General features: G+C 36.8%; 1 protein-coding gene across 3 annotated transcripts in view; it reads right to left on the bottom strand.

The window, feature by feature from the left end:
- Positions 1-604: 604 nt before the first annotated feature.
- MAP4K5 (mitogen-activated protein kinase kinase kinase kinase 5) overlaps positions 605-23,184 on the bottom strand; it is a 126,700-nt gene continuing 104,120 nt past the window's right edge. For all 3 annotated transcript variants that reach the window (XM_070378097.1, XM_070378099.1, XM_070378098.1), the window contains exons 24-32: positions 22,970-23,084; positions 22,577-22,635; positions 21,412-21,515; positions 19,546-19,723; positions 15,007-15,075; positions 12,280-12,372; positions 9,567-9,637; positions 4,951-5,006; positions 605-2,261 (exon numbers count right to left, since the gene is read on the bottom strand). In XM_070378097.1, the coding sequence (XP_070234198.1) occupies positions 2,174-2,261; positions 4,951-5,006; positions 9,567-9,637; positions 12,280-12,372; positions 15,007-15,075; positions 19,546-19,723; positions 21,412-21,515; positions 22,577-22,635; positions 22,970-23,084 (833 nt within the window). In that variant the 3' untranslated portion in view covers positions 605-2,173. The remainder of the gene's footprint in view (positions 2,262-4,950; positions 5,007-9,566; positions 9,638-12,279; positions 12,373-15,006; positions 15,076-19,545; positions 19,724-21,411; positions 21,516-22,576; positions 22,636-22,969; positions 23,085-23,184) is intronic.

The following is a 23,184-nucleotide window of genomic DNA, read 5'->3' as shown; positions in this document are numbered from 1 at the left end:
GTCTGGTGTGCTGCAGTTCATGGGGTTGCAAAGAGTTGGACACGACTGAGTGACTGACCTGAACTGAACTCCTGATTCATAGTTGCAAATTCATCTTTCCAAAAATACTTTTTCTTTTGACGTTTTTTTTCTTTCTTCATAGTCTATTTCCTTTAGGTGCTTTTCCCCTAATTGTTTGCTCTCTCTCATGTAAGAGGCTTCTTTGGATGTTTCATAACTCCTGGTTGTTTAATCATTTTTAATAGCATGGGACTAAAAGAATAACTGCAAGTCTGGATGCATGCGTGAGGTGGTGGGCACATTAACTATGATTTTCATTGTAGAGTTACCCAGCTGGGCAGTTTAGCCAGGCCATGTCTGATGTCAGGATCTGTTTAGGTCTTTTCATTTGCACTGGTCAGATGGCACAGAGAAGACTCTTCCAATATTGTTGGATGGGAAGATCTGGCAGCCAGGATTCAGAGAGGAGGAGGATGTTGGTCTTTGTAAACACAACATGACTATTTCCTGTTTTGTGTAGGACTCCCTGACATCTATCGTATCCAGTGTCCTTCAGTCCAGAGGCCCCATTTAACATAACCAAAATAAACAGTGACACACTTACTGAAATCATATATACATTTTAAAAGGACAAAACTTTATATATTTCATTTGCATAACATTTTATTGTTTGCATATTGCATAGCAAAAGGAACAGAGTCACAAGACTCATGGTCTGGCTCAATCACTAACTTGCTGTGTGAACTGGGTAAGTCTCAACCTTGCTAACCCCTTATTTCCTCATCTGAAAAATGGAGATGATGATCATACCTACTATGTGGGATCACTACAGACTGAATGAGATAGTTACACTGTCTTCCTCTCAAGGACCTGCTCAAAAAGAATCCATACTTTGTTACTATTAACCCCTTGTTCATCATCTCAAAGGTAACTGTTAAACATATTAAGATAATAGGTACCAATGTGATGCTTTAATTTTTAATATTAACAATAGCAGAAAGGAAGAAAACTCAAGAATGGCCCTATCCTTTCTATCTTTAGAATACTAGTTTTTATAATACTTATTTTATACTATCCCATCAGGAATTAAATTTCATTTAAAGATTTTTTTCTTAAACCTACTCAAAATGAAGATCTATGTATGGTAAAAAACTGAAGAATACATGTGTAGTTGCTTTACATTTTCTCCTCTGGCATAGTATATGTAAAATATATATCATGGGCAGTTAAATACTTTCCCCCTCTACATTAGGGATGGTAATATATATGAAGATTAATTTCTTATGCATTATCCCTAATGTAAAAAAAAATCACAGGTATATTATACTGCTTGTCAAGAATACATACACACGGTAGGCACATCTAGACAGACACACTCCTTCTAACAATATTTCGACCATCATCATCATTATCTTCTGTATGACCCCCTACAACTATATGCAGTTGAAAACAGAAAACTCCCTTTTAAGGCCATTCTGGATAATAATATTACAAAATACTTGTGTTAAATAAAATTGCATGTATGTACTGAACCTCCAAACACAGCCTTTAACCCCTCAAAGTACTAGTCTTAAAAAGTAAACAAAATTTTTACACATTATAAAAAAATTTAAGCTGCTCTGCAACCCTCCTTTACTAAAAGTTAGATACATTACACCACTCCAGCAAGAGATTAATAAATAAGGATTAAATATTCTATTTTACAAAAACATACAGAATGGCCAATGTAAAAGTGAAAGGCTTATCTGATAATTTCTTTATCAAATTATGTTCGTTAAGAAGGAATAAAACATGGTATAAAATGAGAAAACTGTCACTAAATTTACCTATCTGAAGATAATCACAAGTTGTTATCTAAAAATATCAATGGCACCCTTGTTACAAACATTATTTTTTTTTTAAAAGACTGTGTTTCCTGGAACTAGAGGACTATTTGTCTCATAGCTTTTATTAAGCAAACTTGAAAAAAACCACCACATAGTGGCAAGAGATAGAATAGCTGTTTCCAGCTACAGAAAATATTGAATCCTACCTTAAAGGACAGATCATTTGAGATATAACTCATAACAATTAAAGCAAATCATAGTACAGTTTGTACTGAATTTCCTCAAGATATTTTTCCTTTCAGTGGAGTATATTCATTTTCCTGTCATTTGAGACCAGTTTCTGTTGCTTAGTAACTATTTTCATGTCCAGCCAAGATGTAAAGATTGCTGTGTGCAGTAGGATTTTCTGTTGGTCTACTTTCCAAAACAACAACCCTGCAATTAAATCAAAACAAAAATCTCGTTAGAGTAAGAAAAGAGATTTTATCTTCAAATACTAACATCAAACTGGGAGAGAAGAATATCACTGTTCATGTTCACACAAGATTACAGAGATCATAGATAGTCAAATTGAGCTTTATGTTTTATAGCTTAAAAACAAAACTGAGTAAGAATTGATGGATTTATGAATGTGAAAGTGCAAGTCGCTCAGTTGTGTCCAACTCTTTGTGTCCCCATGTAGTCCATGGAATTCTCCAGGCCAGAATACTGGAGTGGGTAGCCTTTCCCTTCTCCAGGGGATTTTCCCAACCCAGGGATCGAACCCAGGTCTCCTGCATTGCAGGGGGATTCTTTACCAAGCTGAGCCACAAGGGAAGCCCAAGAAGTGGAGTGGGTAGCCTATCCTTTCTCCAGCGGATCTTCCCGACCCAGGAATCAAACTGGAGTCTCCTGCATTGCAGGGGGATTCTTTACCAAGCTGAGCCACAAGGGGAGCCCAAGGATATTGGAGTGGGTAGCCTATTCTTTCTCCAGTGAATCTTCCCGACCCAGGAATCAAACTGGAGTCTCCTGCACTGCAGGGGGATTCTTTACCAACTGAGATATCAAAAATACTGAAAATGTTTCAGGAGAGTCTCATCTTATTCTAACCCAAATCAAATTTGCTTACTCATACATGTAAACAAAAGTATAATAAAGCTTTAGAATATACATGAACAACAAGGGGCTGGAGGAAGGGTTAAGAGAATAAAATGGAGTTTTAAGAGATACCTACTCACACAGTTCTTTAAGATATCTGTAAAGAATAGTTTTAAAAACTATGAAGTGGGGCCATCTCCCTTGTCGCTGGAGCAAGGGCAAAGAGTTCAATGAAAGGACCAATAGGAAGAAAACCCAAAAACCAATCAAGTGTCATTATCATAGGTTCTAAACTGTAGGAAGATAGGTTTGAGAACAAAATAAAAAATAATATGCCCATGCAGAGAAAAAAGTCTAGAAAGGGAAATGCGAGGGGGGAGTTGCATAATACTGTGCATTTTTCTAGTGCAGAAATTTCCTACAACTAGCATATTATTACCTTTTAAATGAAAACAACAGAAAAGTTATATATACTTGAATTATGCATTATAAAAAACAGAAGGGGAAAATAAAATTACCCATAATTCAACTGCCCATTATTAATATTCTACAGTTAGTTTTCTTTCCTCCTAGACACTAATACCTATATTTAAACAATATAGTGTAACAAATCTCTTTAAAAATTAAGACAAAAACTTTGGTTAAGATACATATCTTAAAATCAAGGAGATTCTCAAGTAAGAAGATAACCAGGACAAGGCAATGGTTTGAGAAAAGTAGTTTTTTAGGGCAAACAGTGACAGAAAATGGAAAAACAATATAGACAAAAAAGGGAATAGGTGAAAGAGAAAATTCTAGAGGAAGGAGTAGGAAGGAAACAAGTAACTGTAAGAAATGCCTTCTGACGCCTATCCTCTATGAAAAGGAACTTTCTCTTACTGTATTTTACTGGAGTGCCGGGATCACTGGATGATGTACAATTCTTTTGTCAGCCCTTCCTTTCGGAGAAGGAAAGAGCCTCCCATTCTAGAGTCATTTACCAGATGGTCCTCAAATTCTTTCTTTGCAGGACTAGTTGCCATGCTCTGTGGACTTCCTTTACTACTAAGGTAGCTGTCATTTCCCCCAAATCCTTTTTCTCCTTACAAAAGTCTCTTTAAAATTTTTATGGAGGTATAACTCCAATTCTCCCCTTAAGTGTATAATATTTAAGCAATGATTGTGACTAGACTGAACTTGAAGACCAGAGGTCTTGATCTTTTGCTGCAGTTAACAACTCTTGGTGGGAAAAATAGGTATTTTACTCATTGTAGAGGTATACAATATAGATTCTGAAGAACAAAAGGTATAAGTTTTTTTCATAAGAGAGCATAGTTTTAGAACTTATCTTTCACTTTGATCACAGAGACCACATAATTCCTTCTGCTTTAGAACGAGCTCAGAGACTGAGTCAAATATCTTCTGATATATAAAGTTAAAGTCACAAGGTGCACATTCCGTTGGATTTATGCAGTAACAGTTAACAGAAGTTAACATGCCAGGAAGAAATGATAAAAGACCCACAAATGTATCATGCAACTAGGGACATAGATATCTGTGTTAACACATTCTGCCTGGGCTGAGAGTAACTATCTCTAGAATCATGATCCTCACACACTAATGAAAGCTTCCTTAACTGACTAATTAAAATATTTCTCTCTTAATAAAGATACGGGGAAATTTCTCTAAGATTCTGAGGCCTCTAAGAGTTTCATTTAACATACACAAAAATAAATGAAAACACCAAACAAAAACAAACACGTAAATGCAGAGTGGCTACCAGAGGGAAGAGGTAGGGGTGGAGGGAGAGCGAAACGGGTAAACGGGGTCCACTGTGCGCTGATGGAAGGAAACTGAGCTTCTGGTGGTGAGCACACTGAACAGTGCAGAACTAGAAATACACAGCTGCACATATGAAACATAAATATTCTAAACCAACCTACTTCAAGAAAATAAATAAACACATTGAAAAAAAGAGTTTTGTTTGAAATATAATCAGAGGTGACAGTGTAAATAAAAATACAATTGCTGAACTCCTTTGGTAATAAAACAACCAAACTATTACCTGTCTGATCCTAATAAGCGGAAAACTCTTGTTTCATCTGAAATCTCCTGGGTAACCTATGAGAGAAAACACCCATCAGTAATATCTTATTCCCCATATTATTTAAATAATAATTTAAAAATCATTTAGCTAGAGCAATTATTGATTAGAATCATAGTTTTTGATTCCATTCTTCAAATGGAAAAAATTTTAGTTAAGTTTTTCTGAACTGCTTATTATTAGAAACAAATCATCATGTATGGGGTATGGGCCAGGCACTTTACTTAGAACTCTTTATGATATGTACTATCATTCCCCTATTATTAAAGACTCAGAGAACTAATGTAACTTGGGAGAGCCAAGATTTGAATATAAGTCTGCTAGACTGCACAGCCCCTACAGCGCAGATGCTTGAGGTAGCGTCTCATGGCCCACCTGATTTCAGCAGAGCTCCGACAGACTCCCATGCACCAGTGTCTTACATCTGTGTACTGGTGGTATTCCTCTGCTCTGTCTTCTCCAAAACTAAAGAAAGTGCTCAGACAGGCACAGCTACTATTCCAAAGTGTGGGTAGTTTATACTTCTGGGGGCAACTCTTCACTAACAGGGGCCAGCAGCCGGTGTGTAAACACACTTGTGTCTCCATCTTAGAGTGAGCTAAATCTGAGCTATGTCCCACACTGTCCCTCAGTAGTCCCTATGGGATTTATTAAATATGCTTTTGTTGGCCTTCTGCCTTTCTCCGTCTTACAGTCCTCACTTTACCACTTGTTTTCTGGTATCTACTCACAAATAAACTACTTGCCACTTGGATCCTTCTTTCAGGGTCAGCTTTTGGAGGAACCCAAACTATGACAATGTAAATATAAAATAAGTATTAAAAATATCATTAAAAATAATGTTATTTCATTTTTGGGGGCTGTGCTGGGTCTTTGCTCTTGTGTGGGCTTTTCTCTAGTTGTGGTGAACGGGGGGCTACTCCCTAGTTACACATTCTTCTCACTGTGGTGGCTTCTTCTGTTTTGCAGCACGGGTTCTAGGGCATGCGGGCTTCAGGAGTTGTGGCTCGCAGGCTCTAGAGCACAGGCTCAGTAGGTGTGGCACATGGGCTTAGTTGCTCCATGGAATGTAGGATCTTCCTAGATCAGGGGTTGAATCTGTGTCTCCTGCACTGGCAGGTGGATTCTTTACCACCATTCTGAGCTACCAGGCAAGTCCTGGAACTAATGAACTTGAATCAAGAAAATAAATCTGGTGCTATACTAAGTGGAGTTGATTTTCAGAGTATTAAGTTCAGAAATGTTCCAATCACTGTGGACTGGAGTGGCTGAATATTACATTATGATCATTCTGTTGCTGCTGCTGCTAAGTCACTTCAGTCGTGTCTGACTCTGTGTGACCCCATAGACGGCAGCCCACTAGGCTTCCCCGTCCCTGGGTTTCTCCAGGCAAGAACACTGGAGTGGGTTGCCATTTCCTTCTAGCTAGGCCCAAATTGAAGGATGAGAGCAAAACCAAAAAGAAAAAGGTAAGCAAGATGACTTAGCAGAAGAAGCAGAATTCACATTTGATGTAGTGAAGTATTCCCATCTCTTTAAGAACTTTCCACAGTTTATTGTGATCCACACAGTCAATGGCTTTGGCATAGTCAATAAAGCAGAAACAGATGTTTTTCTGGAACTCTCTCGCTTTTTCGATGATCCAGCGGATGTTGGCAATTTGATCTCTGGTTATTCTGCCTTTTCTAAATCCAGCTTGAATATCTGGAAGTTCACGGTTCACGTATTGCTGAAGCCTGGCTTGGAGAATTTCGAGCATTACTTTGCTAGCGTGTGAGATGAGTGCAATTGTGCAGTAGTTTGGGCATTCTTTGGCATTGCTTTTCTTAGGGACTGGAATGAAAACTGACCTTTTCCAGTCTTGTGGCCACTGCTGAGTTTTCCAAATTTGCTGGCATATTGAGTGCAGCACTTTCACAGCATCATCTTTTAGGATATGAAATAGCTCAACTGGAATTCCATTACTTCCACTAGCTTTGTTTGTAGTGATGCTTCCTAAGGCCCACTTGACTTCACATTATAGGATGTCTGGCTCTAAGTGAGTGATCATACCATCGTGATTATCTGGGTCATGAAGATCTTTTTTTGTGTAGTTCTTCTGTGTATTCTTGCACCTCTTCTTAATATCTTCTGCTTTTGTTAGGTCCATACCATTTCTGTCCTTTATCGAGCCCATCTGTGCATGAAATGTTCTCTTGGTATCTCTAATTTTCTTGAAGAGATCTCTAGTCTTCCCCATTCTGTTGTTTTCCTCTATTTCTTTGCACTGATCACTGAGGAAGACTTTCTAATCTCTGTATGCAGGTCAGGAAGCAACAGTTAGAATTGGACATGGGACAACAGACTGGTTCCAAATAGGAAAAGGAGTACATCAAGGCTGTATATTGTCACCGTGCTTGTTGCTGTTGCTGCTAAGTCGTTTCAGTCGTGTCCGTCTCTGTGCGACCCCATAGACAGCAGCCCACCAGGCTACCCCGTCCCTGGGATTCTCCAGGCAAGAACACTGGAGTGGGCTGTCACTTATATGCAGTGTACATCATGAGAAACATTGGGCTAGATGAAGCACAAGCTGGAATCAAGACTGCTGGGAGAAAAATCAGTAACCTCAGATATCCAGATGACATCACCCTTATGGCAGAAAGTGAAGAAGAACTAAAGAGCCTCTTGATGAAAGTGAAAGAGGAGAGTGAAAAAGTTGGCTTAAAGCTCAACATTCAGAAAACTAAGATCATGGCATCCGGTCCCACCATTTCATGGCAAGTAGATGGAGAAACAGTGGAGACAGTGGCAGACTTTATTTTCTTGAGCTTCAAAATCACTGCAGATGGTGACTGTAGCCATGAAATTAAAAAGATGCTTACTCTTTGGAAGAAAAGTTATGACCAACCTAGACAGCATGTTAAAAAGCAGAGACATTACTTTGTCAACAAAGGTTCGTCTGTCTAGTCAAGGCTATGGTTTTTCCAGTAGTCATGTATGGATGTAAGAGTTGGACTATGAAGAAAGGTGAGCGGCGAAGAATTGATGCTTTTGAACTGTGATGTTGAAGACTCTTGTGAGTCCCTTGGACTGCAAGGAGATCCAACCAGTCCATCCTGCAGGAAATAAGTCCTGAATGTTCACTGGAAGGACTGATGTTGAAGCTGAAACTCCAATACTTTGGCCACCTGGTGTGAAGAACTGACTCACTGGAAAAGACCCTGATGCTGGGAAAGACTGAAGGTGGGAGAAGGGGACGACAGGATGAGATGGTTGGATGGCATCACTGACTTGATGGACATGAGTTTGAATAAGCTCCGGGAGCTGGTCATGGACAGGGAGGCCTGGCATGCTGCAGTCCCTGGGGTCACAAAGAGTTGGACATGACTGAGCGACCGACCTGAACTGACAGTGAAGTATATTCTACAGATTTCTAACCACAGGACTGACACAATGAAAATAGCACTTAAGGACAATTAATCTTATGACAGTAAAGAGGCCTGTAGGCTTCATTAAATGCAGCATTCTGGTGACATTTAGTGACATAGGTCAGTAACTAGATAAACTGAAGACAGCTGATTTATGTCATTTTTACTTGGTAGCATTCTAATTCTGCACTCATATAAGAGGTGGGAATAGTTATAAGTCCATAAATTTGTGAGACCTTGGTGTAAAAGAACTACATAGGTACTCACACAAATGGGAAACATTTTTGCTAGAATTAATCTCTTAAGGTGGGAGCCTAAGTCCTATCTCCTACATGAAATGTATCCTGATGATCTCAGTAGAAGAGATTTTTGAAAACCCTTCACATCTAGGCTCTGCCACTGAACTAGCTCTGTAACTCTCGTTAAGTTACTTAACCTCTCTGCCTGTAAAATACGGAATATGAACAATATCTAATCTTATTCTGTCATGCCTTCCTCCAGGGGATCTTTCCAACCCAGGGAATAAACCCAGGTCTCCCACATTGCAGGTGGATTCTTTACTGTCTGAGCCACCAGGGGAGCCCAACCTTACTTTGAATGGTACTTAAAAACCCTACTATTCTACTTGCCTTCAATAAACTAATATTTGTAAAGTGCCTGGAACATAGACATCACAAGGGTTTGATATTATTCATAATTATATTCATTATGTCTTCAATGCTATAATAACAACAGCATCCTAAATGTATATGGTACGCAATAAATACTTAGTGAGCAAATTTTCTTAGATTTTCCTTAGTCCTGTGATTCAACACATATTAACTTAGAATTTTAAATATAATATTAAGAAAGAAGCTCCACAGTTGTAGACTATAGAGAAGGCTTATTACCTTTAGAAAAGTTTAGTAAGCTTAGTGACCATATTTATAAATTACATATAAGAGGACTGAAATTGTGTAAACTCATGTTTGACTATTCCTTTGGCCACTGAGAATACAATAAATACAAAACTGGGTATTTTTTGAAGGGAAAACACTGGCAATTTTGTTCTACCGGCACTAAAGGCACTAAACATAGCAATGTGGGTTCACAGAGAAAATGCATAAAATGAATATTGCAACAATTAAAATCTTTAGTGAGAATCACTGGAGATAATTAGAGAAATCTTACCTCATCTGATTTGAAGCTTTTACCCTGCATTCCGTGTTTCCAAAAAGCCAATACACTGTCTTGAAGGCATACTAAAAAGGATAAGGGAGATCAGGACTAAAATAAGGCACAGAGCACTACCTTATACATTTTCCCTGACTGTTTTTATTTATTTATTTATTTTTTCCCCTGACTGTTTTTAATCAGTGATAATATAAGGTTACTTGGTGCAAAATTCCACTGTCTAGATCATTAGTTCCCAACATTTTTGTGGCTAAGACATGCCAAAGCTCAAATAATGTATTGAGGCAGTGTCACAGAAGTTTTCTTAAGATATATTATAACAAGCATTTATTTAAAAATGGGCTTCTGATGAGTGGATATCAGCACATTAATTTTTCTTTCATATACTATCTTTTGTCTTATCAGTTGAGTTCAGTTCAGTTGCTCAGTCATGTCTGACTCTTTGTGACCCCATGAATTTTGTCTTATAAGGCTAAATAAAATAATAAGAACATATAATTGCTTTTTTGGATAAAAGACCTGATTATTAAATACTATCATATATTTAGAAGTAGCTATTAAGGAAGCATCTTTTATTTATGCTCATATTTTCCCTAATGCAAAATTAATTTTCAAAAATAAACCTGTCTCAAAATTTAACCATACATGAATATTTTTGATCTGTGAACCAGTTCTTATTGGAGGGGCTAGGCACTCTCAGCTACAATACTCCCCACTCTTACCCCAGCCCTATCAGGCCTCTAGAGTCCCCTGGAACATTGCCCTGGGCTTGTGGGACCTGCTGCCCACAAGAGTGTTCACAGATCTGAGCCAAGCTTGCTCACCTTCTTGATGGCTTTGGATTCAGGAATGACCCACTTTAGGAGGGCCCAAAGTGTGGCCACCCCATGACATGCCATGTCCCCTCCTGCTCCTCATCCATCTCCCACAATTCCCTGAGGTGGCTGAACGCTGAAAGGAAACCTGTTCTCCCTGTGCCTTGTCCATTTCTGTGTCTTGCCTGGCACCAAGCACAGGTCTGGACCCACTGAGGCACCCACATGGGGTCACTTCATGGTTTACAAACAGAGTGGCAGGGATCCCAATTTGGGGGTGGGGGGCAGCAGGGCCTCTGGTCCTTTCCTGGCCAGAGGCTGGAGTGAGTGAGGGAGTAAGAATGAGGGAAAGAACCAATTTAATTGTTGAAGAGTTAGCCATATGCCCTGTACCAGTAAAGGTGATGAGAGAAAGTGACTGAAATTTATTATACCTTTTACTGAATACTGACTCTAAAAAGTTAATGTAAAAATATTCTGGAGACATAATTTACCTCAATAAACATAATTTTACAGTGACAAATTATACAAATTTCACTAACCACGAAATGAAAAAACAGGTAGTGGCTTTATTTTTAAAAGGTGTCTTAAAAGGACTCTTTTTCCCTATGAGCATCCTTGGAATTATTCCAAGATTCACTGGAAAGAAGAGATTGTAGCCTAGGAGGAACAAACTTTTGTATAACAACTAAAATTTCCCAAAACGTCTGGCACATATGAGAAAGTTGAGGTACAAGTGTATTTCACTTAAAATTAAGAGAATCTAAAGATCTATATGTTGGAATCTCTATTGAAAATATTAAATCTTAGGAATCAGTATGCAATATCCAGAATACAAAGGAGTAAAAGAAGAAACTATTTCCAAAATTCCTTTTGTCATAGCATTACAGAAAGTTTAGGTTTTCCGCTTAAGAAGATTAAAATTTCCAATCATAAGCAAATTATTTATATGTGAGATGTTTACCCAGAGGGATAAGGCAAAACTTTGAGACAGGGCAAAACTGCATTTGAGAAACCATTAAAATATTAGAACAAACAGAAAATTTTCTAAATAGTGAGAAACATGTTTTTAAAAGTTATATACATTTAATTTTAAAATACACATTTTTTATGGCCTAAATAAAAATCAATTTTGATTAACTGTTTTTGACTTATGGTAGAACCATATTATAGACTATTCAAAATGTTCCCACCTACAGTAGTTTTTCGTAAGTCCTATTACCGCTGAGGAAAATAGTTACTGACATTAATCAGTGAGGATGCAAAAAATAATAAAATATAATTTTTTTTATCATAACATCAATGATATTACAGAGTTAAACACTCATTGACGAGGAAGTAAATTCAAATGGCATAGCAGTATTTTCCAGATTCTGTGGAAAACTAGCTATTACATTTAAATAGACCTAAAAGCAAAACCACCAACACACACCAATCAGAATCTTACATGGCAAAGAATTTTAACACTGTTAATCACATCACACAAATACCTTCATGATTTGGAAAGTACTGGAAGAAGTATAATTCACTTGATGCAGCAAAGGGAACAATATGTGGAAATTTAAGAAATGATTTCAGGTTTTAAATATTCAAGAAACAGCAATAAAAGATGATTATGGTCCAGACCTGCACTGTCTAATATGATAGGAACAAGCCACATGTAGCTATTTACATCAAATTTTAAATTAATTAAAATAAAAAAAATTAAAATGTAGCACCAGCCATGTTTTAAATGCTTAACAAGTATGATTAATGACTATTGTATTTACGAACACAGAGAACATTTCTATATCAAAGAAATGCCTATGAGACCATGCTGGTGTAGGTAACCGTTAAGAACAGAAGGAACAAAAAACCAAGCTCTCTAAATGCATTATTTTAAAACGGAGACTTACCTACAGATTCGATGCGAAAATCAAAACTTAGCTCAGAGGCCAGTTTCTTACTTGATTTTAGTTTTCCTTGTAGATTTACAATTTTTACAAATTCTTAAAAAAGAAAAAACAAGTCAAGACTGGAAATACAAATTTGTTAAAACAAATGTAACTTGATATATGGATTTTACATGGATACTTTACATGGATATACATGAGCTTTTACCTTTACCTTACCTTAATAAAGTTAAATTGTTTCTCTTGATTCAAGCATGCTCAGTGAAAAACTGTCATTGATATGTTCTATACAAGTAAGGCCTCCTTTGTAAATGGCAGCCCTGTTACTATTTTTTTTTTTAAACACAGTTATTCAACACTAACATTCTGATTTTTTTAAAGTGCAGTGTTTCTTTAATAGTGGTTAACTTGATGCCTAAATATTCAGCAATACGAGTTGATTTTTTTCCCCTTACAAATTACATAACATATAAGTAATATAGCAGTATTCTTAACTTTAGTCTGTGACTAACATTCTACAGAAGTACGAGGGACAAAAAGATAGTACTCTCAAGAGTCAATTTCTTTATCAGTAAACTGTGATCAGTAAACAGTAAACTGTGGGATACACAGTGTATGTGAATAATTCTATTTCCCTTTCGCCCATTTGTTTTTTAATTTAACCTTCTTAGCTCTGACTTGCAAGATATTTTCTCTCTGCAAACTTCCTCATTTGTCTATCATGATTTGTGATTATAGGCCTCTCTCTATTCCTGCTTGGTAAAACTGCTTTATACTGTATAGTTGACAAATAATTTTTTCTGCTCCCTTAAGAGAAAAAAAACTAACTGAAGAAAGTCAACTTCCCATTTACCATGAATAGCTGGGAAATGGAAGGCTTAGTTAATCAAAGGTTTAAAAATTTTTTGACAAAATATATAAATGAACAAAATGAATAATAAATCCTTGGATGGCTCAGAAGGTATTTAAGGGTTTAATGTTAAAGCTTAAACATTATTACCATTAAATTCTGATCATCTCTTTATCTGATTAATCAGTACTGAGCTTTCTACTTGTTTTGAGTAAAAAAGAATTCACTGAATTCACTTAAAAGTAACCAAAAAACACTCTAATCTTATCAGTATTCAAAGAATCAAAAATACTTAAGGGATAGTGGGAAAACGAAACATTGTGGGATTTGGTTTACTTATCTATAATATTAGATGATCTTTATGAGTCTATAAGGCAAATCCAAAAGGGAATGCTTTAGAAAAGAGAAATTAAGACAAAAATACGGCAAATTCAGTAGTGAAACAATTTAAAAAATAACCCTAAGCATCAAAGAGAAGCTTTAATAATTTTCAAATACTGGAATGAATCAAACCACAGAGAATATTGCCAAGTTTCAAATATAATTCCAAGTCTGGGAGAATTTTACTTGCAGGATTCATTGCATTCAAGTAAAGCAGATTTTAGGAATCAGAGTGCTTTGTTTGAAAAACTGAAAAAAACCTGTTAAAAGTTTTTCTGCTTCTTCACTGCATATATAGCACAACATACATCTATCAATAACATCTCTCCCTACATTAAAAGAATTACAACTACAGGTAAAGATCTCAAATCTATTTGTAAATTAGAATATTACACTGACAGGATTCTAAAAGTTTATGTTATATAAGTGATCATATTAGTATAATCTTCTATTTTTTCATTAATTACAATGATTTATGAAAAAACTCTCAGAATAGTTTATACAGAATTTTACCCCAAGGTTATCGCAAACTGTTCTAATTATCGTTGTCCCTTGGTATCCATGGGGGATTGGTTCCTGTACCCATCAAGGAGATCGAAATCCATGGATGCTCAAGTCCCTTGAGCATATAAAATGGCCTAGTGTTTGCATATAACCTATACATATCTCTCCATAGTTTAATATTTTATAATATTTTTTATTGAAATATAGCTGATTTACAATATTGTGTAAGTTTCAGGTGTACAGCACACCAATTCAGTTATATATACGTATATGTGTGCTCAGTCACTTCAGTTGTGTCCAACTCTTTGTGATCCTATAGACTGCAGCCCACCAGGCTCCTCTGCCCGTGAGAGTTTCAAGGCAAGAACACTGGAGTAGGTTGCCACACCCTCCTCCAGGGGATTTTCCTGACCCAGGGATCAAACTGGCATTTCCTTCCTCTCCTTCACTGCAGGCAGATTCTTTCCCACTGAGCTATGGGGGAAGCCCATGTATGTGTGTGGGGGTATATACATATCTTTTCAGATTCTTTTCCCTTATAGGTTAGACATAATATTGAGTTATATATTGTGCTATGTAGTAGGTCTTAGATTACTTATAATACAGTAACATAATGTAAAAGCTGTATAAATAATTGTCAGGCACTCAGCAAATTCAGGTTTGTTTTTGTGAGCTTTCTGGAATTTTTTTTTCTGAATATTTTCAATCCATGGTTGATTGAATAAAGGATGTGGAACCCATGGATACAGAGGGTCGACTGGACAATATTTCCAAGTAGGCCAAACAAAATAAAGAAAAAGGTCACAGAGGACAGTACTGACACACAGATCAATTAATTAATTACTATATATGTAAATAATTTACGTTTTCCATCAATAAAACACGGCTACTTAAGGTGGAAAGTCAAAATCTACTCTACTGATTCTATTAGAATCTAGTTCATGAAAAGGTATATCAAGTAGTATACTTAGAATAAACTTTAAAATAGTACTTACTGTCCAAACACACTAAAACAGTATCTCTCTCCAACTGTGTTACATGAATGGAATCTAACTGCTGGTTGCCTTGGAGGGAAAAGGAAAACAAGGTTACAGTTATATAATATGCTTTAAAAATTAGAACTTAGAAAAGAAACACAAATTCTGATTTTTTTCTTTGAAGTTTAACACAAAAAGTTATATTTTGTAATTGTCTTCTCAAAAAAATGTATATAAGTCAATTTAAAAAACAAAGTCTTAAGCAAGGCTAACTGAGAAAGGCTCAATATTATATTTAATTAATACCTCGGAGAGTTCCAGAAAGGTATATTACAAAAATAAAATGAAGCAAGTGGTAAATATGGGGAAGGAAGATGCATGTTATATAGCGATTAGATTTTGCTCTGCATTTTATAGTAGCCAATGAGAAGATGAAAACAAGATCAGTCAGGTGGGTCACAGTGTCTCTGAGATAAAAAAAAAACACCAAGAAGTCAGTAATTCAGAAAAAGCAAAAAAAGTACTAATGAAACTATGATCAGAGAGCAATTTTTCTGGTTATTGGGGTGTGAGTGTAAGTTCGATTCAGTTCAGTTCAGTCGCTCAGTCGTGTCCGACTCTCCGTGACCCCATGAATCGCAGCACGCCAGGCCTCCCTGTCCATCACCATCTCCCGGAGTTCACTCAAACTCACGTCCATCGAGTTGGTGATGCCATCCAGCCATCTCATCCTCTGTTGTCCCCTTCTCCTCCTGCCCCCAATCCCTCCCAGCATCAGAATCTTTTCCAATGAGTCAACTCTTCGCATGAGGTGGCCAAACTACTGGAGTTTCAGCTTTAGCATCATTCCTTCCAAAGAAATCCCAGGGCTGATCTTTAGAATGGACTGTTTGGATCTCCTTGCAGTCCAAGGGACTCTCAAGAGTCTTCTCCAACACCACAGTTCAAAAGCATCAATTCTTTGGCACTCAGCTTTCTTCATAGTCCAACTCTCGCATCCATACATGACCACCAGAGAAACCATAGCTCTGCCTAGATGGACCTTTGCTGGCAAAGTAATGTCTGCTTTTCAATATGCTATCTAGGTTGGTCATAACTTTCCTTCCAAGGAGTAAGCGTCTTTTAATTTCATGGCTGCAGTCACCATCTGCAGTGATTTTGGAGCCCAAAAAAATAAAGTCTGATACTGTTTTCACTGTGAGTGTAGGTTGGAGTTCCTTTATTAACAGGACACCAGTTGACATAATGAACAATACTGTCAACAGTATCTTTGCAGGAAGCAACTTTCACTACTTGGCTGATAAACATCTGCTAATGTAAGTGACGACATTTTTCCAAAACATTTTTGGTAAAACTATTTTAGCCACTCAGATTGCATGAATGGCCTAGGTGAAACCATGCAAAGATTTTAGATTATTTAGAGCAGTCATTCTTAACTACATCTTTTGGGAAAACCCATAGATCCTCTCCCTTAAAAACTGCACATCTGAGCATAAACACAAAATCTTACACATTATTTTGGGGTATTTGTGGACATTCCAAAATCCATATATAGTGAAGAATCCAGATGTACAGAATTGGTAAAGTGTTGTTTCTCAGGCAATATTCCAAAAAAAAAAAAAAAGCTTTTCAACAGTTAGAACTGGACATGGAACAACAGACTGGTTCCAAATAGGAAAAGGAGTTCGTCAAGGCTGTATATTGTCACCCTGTTTATTTAACTTATATGCAGAGTACATCATGAGAAACGCTGGACTGGAAGAAACACAAGCTGGAATCAAGATTCCAGGGAGAAATATCAATAACCTCAGATATGCAGATAACACCACCCTTATGGCAGAAAGTGAAGAGGAACTCAAAAGCCTCTTGATGAAAGTGAAAGTGGAGAGTGAAAAAGTTGGCTTAAAGGTCAACATTCAGAAAACGAACATCATGGCATCTGGTCCCACCACTTCATGGGAAATAGATGGGGAAACAGTGGAAATAGTGTCAGACTTTATTTTGAGGGGCTCCAAAATCACTACAGATGGTGACTGCAGCTATGAAATTAAAAGACGCTTACTCCTTGGAAGGAAAGTTATGACCAACCTAGATAGCATATTCAAAAGCAGAGATATTACTTTGCCAACAAAGGTTCGTCTGTCTAGTCAAGGCTATGGTTTTTCCTATGGTCATGTATGGATGTGAGAGTTGGACTGTGAAGAAGGCTGAGCGCTGAAGAATTGATGCTTTTGAACTGTGGTGTTGGAGAAGACTCTTGAGAGTCCCTTGGACTGCAAGGAGATCCAACCGGTCCATTCTGAAGGAGATCAGTCCTGGGATTTCTTTGGAAGGAATAATGCTAAAGCTGAAACTCCAGTAGTTTGGCCACCTCATGCGAAGAGTTGACTCATTGGAAAAGACCCTGATGCTGGGAGGGATTGGGGGCAGGAGGAGAAGGGGACGACAGAGGATGAGATGGCTGGATGGCATCACTGACTCGATGGACGTGAGTCTGAGTGAACTCTGGGAGTTGGTGATGGACAGGGAGGCCTGGCGTGCTGTGATTCATGGGGTCGCAAAGAGTCGGACATGACTGAGTGACTGATCTGATCTTATTGTGTGCTGATGATAATTACTAAGCACCATCCTTGGAGAAAAGGATACTGCAACAATTAATCAAAATAAGACTAAGAGAGTCTTGGAGTAGGAGTTCATTTTAATTGTTAAAACTGCTGTCAAGTCAAGGTATGGTCTCAGCAATCAACATAGCTGGGAGATAGATTAGCAATCATTTGTGAAAATGGAGAAACCTAATAAGGACAATCTCTGCTTTAGGGTGATTTGAATGTATACCCTCAGAGTTCTGGCTCTCCTTGGGAAGTAATTTTGGGTCTGCCATAATTTTAGCCTAGATTGTGTTATAAGTGGATAGAACAGTATACCTCTGGCATTAAAAAGCAAACAACAACTCCTGAACCTCACCCCTGCAAATTCACAAAAGGACTCATTGAATGCCCAGCCTTAAACAATGTAACCTCCTAATACAAGATACAGAAGAAAGTGGTTTGCAAATTTACATTAATCATATGAAATATGAAATAACTTTCTCTACACTATTATTATATATGAACAACTTATAAACAAGTTGAGGCTGTCTGCCAAACATGATCTTGGTTTTAAAATGAACGGACCTATAACCCTTCTTTTTAGCAGTAAGTATCTAATAGGAACACATTTCTATTTGGCTTGCTTATATTTCATGATAATAAAACAATGCTATTTGCACCTTCCCGTTAGCTATACCATGAGAGTATGCATCTAACTCAACCAAAAGCATTAACAAATTAGAAAGAAAAATGAGTGCGGGGTGGGGGGCGGGGGTGGGCAGAGCGGGGGGGCGGGGAGAGTGGAGGATGGGGGGAGGGTAAAGAATATATTCCTATTTTATTCTACTGGAAATTAGCATCTGGTGCACAAAAACAGTGATAATAGTCCAAGGCATGCTGGAACTGGCTTGTACTGGACTGATAAATTTTCAGAAATTTTGCAAGTTAAATGACATTAAGCTGGTATTTTGAAATTGGCTGTGGTGAGAGTGTTTATACCACAGAAACAGGCAACTGCTATAAACGAGGCTTCTCTGCAGCCCAAGAGTCTGTTGTTGAACATTTACTAGGATACCAATAGGTCATACTGATTCTTATCCTGAAAGTGACATTAGTGCAGTTCTACATTAACTTCAGTAGCTGGGATGTATAAAGAGTTCTTATAATGTAGCCTAAAGATCATCAAAAGCCAAAGATATTTAATAAGAACTTATGATAACTTATAATAGACTTCTTCTCAAGATGATAAAGAAAAAGGGGCCAGTAATGAAACAGTTATAACTAAAGCTTGCTTGACTTCATATGTAAAAATGGCTTGATAAACCTGGGGTGACAATACACAAGTACAACAAAAACAGTAAACGGGCAGAATGAAGACCTTCATTTTACTCATTTTTAACATAAATTCTTGACTGATTTGTTCCAATTTTAAAGTTTGAAAATAAACCTCCCAATCTTTTTAGAGCTTTCACTGAGACATGTTTGATAAAATTCTAGGCTAACAAACCATTCTCAGAAAACGCAAGAGATATAATATTCCCTGTAACTTTAAATGCTAATGCTTGGAGGCCACACATGAGAAGCTTCTATTTAAGTCTGAAAAGTACTAGAACTCAATGGTTTTAGGAAGTGTAGGGGGAAAAACTGATTTAAAAAAAAGTGAATTTCTTTGCTTGAGAAGTTGATAAAATCTGAAAACTATCTTAGAAAACTTATTTATTTAGTAAGTCCAAATATTAACTGACAACAACTAAGACTTTTAACTGCTGGGAATCACTAAAATTTTTCTTGGTAAAATACTTTGTATGTATCAAATTGCCTCTGGCAAACAGAGATCATAAACTATATGTACATGATCCTCTGTGCTTACTTGGGAAACTCTACTAGAAAGCCCATGCAGGTTGAACCTGTTCTGCTTCTTCTATAGACAAAAGCATTAATACTTTAACATAAAGTAAAAAACACTTACCAGCACCAATTTCTGTAAACCATGAGGATGCAGAGTTCAAATTGATTGTCTCAAACTGAACTACCTGATTTAATTCGGTGCCTTTGCTAATAGCTACACAGACCATAGGATATTCTTGTTCTGGTATTACCAGCATTTCAAAAACATTCAAAGGACTTGGCAAAGGAAAATCAAAGTGCTGCAAGAAAAAAGGAGCATAATTTAGAAACAATCTTCTCATTCATTCTGTTGCTGAATAAATTCAACAGAAAGGCTTTCATTTTCTTGATTGATCTGATTCTAAGAAATGACTCCCTCTTACTGGCACAAAAACAGACATACAGATCAATGGAACAGAATAGAGAGATTAGAAATAAATCCACAGACCTATGGTCAACTAATCTACAACAAGGCAGCATTATGAAAGTGGGACAGCCTCATGTAAATCAATAAGGTTAGAATACTCCCTCTTACCATATACAAAAATAAACTCAAAATAGCTTAAAGACGCACAAAAATTGTAGCAATATTTTCTTAGATCAGTCTAAGTTAAATAAAGAAATAAATAAAAACAAAAATAAACAAATAGGACCTAATCGAACTTAAAAGCTTTTGCATAGCAAAGGAAACCATAAATAAAACAAAAAAGAAAATGTACAGAATGGGAGAATATATTTGTAAATAATGTGACCAACAAGGGCTTAATTTCCAAAGTACATATACAGTTCATATAACTCGAATATCAAGAAAAGAAAAAACCCAATCAAAAAATGGGCAGAAGACCTAAATAGACATTTTCCCAAAGAAGACATACAGATTGCTACTAAGCACATGAAAAGATGCTCAACACTGCTAATTATTAGAGAAATACATATCAAAACTACAATGAGGTACCACCTCACACAAATCGTAAAGGCCACTATTAAAAAGTCTAGAAATAATAAATGCTGAGGAGGGTTTGGAGGAAAGAGAACACTCCTACACTACTGGTAGGAATGTAAATTGGTATAGTCACTATGGAGGTTCCTTAAAAAACAGAAAAGTGAGCTTCCATATGAACCTGCAGTCCTACTCCCGGAATACCCTGGAAAAGATGAAACTAAAAGATAGACGCGCCCCAGCATTCACAGCAGCACTGTTTACAACAGCCAAGACATGGGAACAATCCAAGTGCACATCAACAGATGACTGGCATAAGACGTGCTGTATATATTCAATGGGATATTATTCAGCCATAAAAAGAATGAAACACTGCCACTGCAGCAACATGGATGGACCTAGACAATATCATGCTTAGTGAAGTAAGTCAGACAAATAATACATGATATCACTTATATGTGGAATCTAAAAAACAATACAAATGAATCTATATACAAAACAGAAACAGACATAAAAAACAAAGAAAGGGAGTGGGCAATGGATAAATAAGAAGTCTACATATACAAACTACTATACATAAAATACATAAGCAATAAGGATTTACTGTGTAACATAGGAATCTATATTTAATACCTTTAATAATCTATCATGAAAACAATCTGAAAAAAGAAATATACAACTGAACACTTTGCTCTATACCTGAAACACAATATAATACTTCAATTAAAAAAATGACTACACCTAAATGATCATGATAAGGATCAGTTTTCCATAAACATATATTTTAGAGAATTGGCCACATTCTTCTTTATGAGTGTGTTATTTCTGGAAGTTTATTAATATAAAATAAAGATGAAATCTTTAAAGTCTTAAGAACACAAAAGCCCCTAAACCAAATAAATACCTATAAACATGATCCTGGCTGGTAGCAATGGGATTCTACAATTTTAGATTCAATTATACATTAGTGTTTTCTAAACAAGACAATGTAAACAAAGGAATATATACCTTTATCAACATGAATTTCTGCATTGGCTCATACCACTGAAGCAAAACAATTCCAGACTGTAAAGCTCCACAGAGGTATTTATGTCCCGTGTAAGGGTTTCTGACTGGAAAGAAACAAAACAGACACACCCAAAACACTGAATATTTTTATATGAAAACATAACGTTTAGCTAAAAGCAACTACTGAATTATACTCACCCAAAAGCTAACTCAGTTTTCTTTACAAAGGCAGTGCTGATACATTGTTGTTGCTCAGTTGCTAAGTCATGTCCGATTCTTTGTGACCCCATGGTCTGGACAACATTGGATAGTCTCAGGATGGGGAATAATCAGGCCATAAAGACCAACCATGCAATTTAGGGTAGGGGCTTTGGGTCATGCAGCATCACTTGACCTCCAGAAGGGCTAGATACTGAGGTCAGCCACGTGGGCAGTCGAGCATGCCTACGTGATAGAGCCCTAGTAAAACCTCTGAACGCTGAGGTTGTTGAGTAAGCTTACCTAGTTAGCAATGCTGTGTATTATCACACATCACTGCCTGAAAAGTAACACTATCCACACTCTATGGAGGACAACAGAAGCTCTGCATCTTGTATCTTTCCTGGGCTCTGCCCTATGCACATCTTCCTTTAGCTGATTTTAATCTATATCCTTTCCCTGTAACAAATCAAAGCCAAGAGTATAACCACTTTCAGCGATTTCTGAGTCATATCAGTGAAATTCTGACCATGAAGGTTATAATTGGTAGACTTATTATTGGTAACAGAAGTGAGAGTGGTCTTGTATGGACTGCTCCCTCTAACTTCAGAGTTGGCCAGAGTCCTGAAATAATAATGTTCATAAAGCACTACTCAATAACTGTTAAGTAAATGGTAAGTGCTAACTGAAAGCTAGGATATTAGCAGAGAAAGAGCCTTAGGGACTGTGGTTAAAAAAATCTGAGGAACATTGTGCTCCGAGAAAGCATCGGGTCAGGGCTATTATCTTCAAGCGCTTTTATGCCATGTCCCACTATACATTCCTGTGCTTCAATGGCCCCTTCACTCCTTATTTAAAACAAATATAAAGCTTCCCTTCCTTTATTTAATACTCTAAGAACTTTACAGATAATTTTAAAGATGTTAAAAGTTCTAACCATTCAGTTTGAGAAATAGTATTTACTCACCTATGCAACATTTGTGGCAGCCCTTTGTATCAGGAATCTTTGTGGTTAAAGCGAACTTTCTGTAAACACAGGACAATATAAATGTACTCTACTACAGTGGTTCTCAAACAGTGAGTGATCTGTGAATCAGTTCCATCAGAATTAGTCAAGGAGCTTTAAAAAAAAACATCTTAAACTATGACTCCAAACTATATGATAGCATAGGTCTGAAGTGGGCCCTGGGAATTTATATCATAAAACACTTATCTTTTGAATTCTATATGACATTTACTTTAATGTAAACTACCTTTCAAAATTAAGACAAAGGAAGTTTTTCAGTGGGCAAGAAGACTGGTCGCTTTAAAAATAGACACTAATTCCCCTCACTCCCAGCAGAATCAAAATATTTAGTACCTTGGTAGTATGCGATCTGGAAACCTATGAGTTTGAATATGGGCAGCTAGTCCTGGTTTTTTGGCTTGTTCAAACAAAGCAATAAGATTATGAGAGTAGAGTTGAAAGGTTTTTCCTAAAAAAGAGAAACATGTTATTTTTATTAGAATTATTTAAAATATAGAAATATAATTTTCAAGCAAAAGAAATAATAATTACCTTCTAAAATGATTGAA

This window comes from Bos mutus, chromosome 10 (genome assembly GCF_027580195.1).
Source record: "Bos mutus isolate GX-2022 chromosome 10, NWIPB_WYAK_1.1, whole genome shotgun sequence".
Lineage (NCBI taxonomy): Eukaryota > Metazoa > Chordata > Mammalia > Artiodactyla > Bovidae > Bos > Bos mutus.
This window is presented reverse-complemented; position numbering and strand designations above follow the sequence as displayed.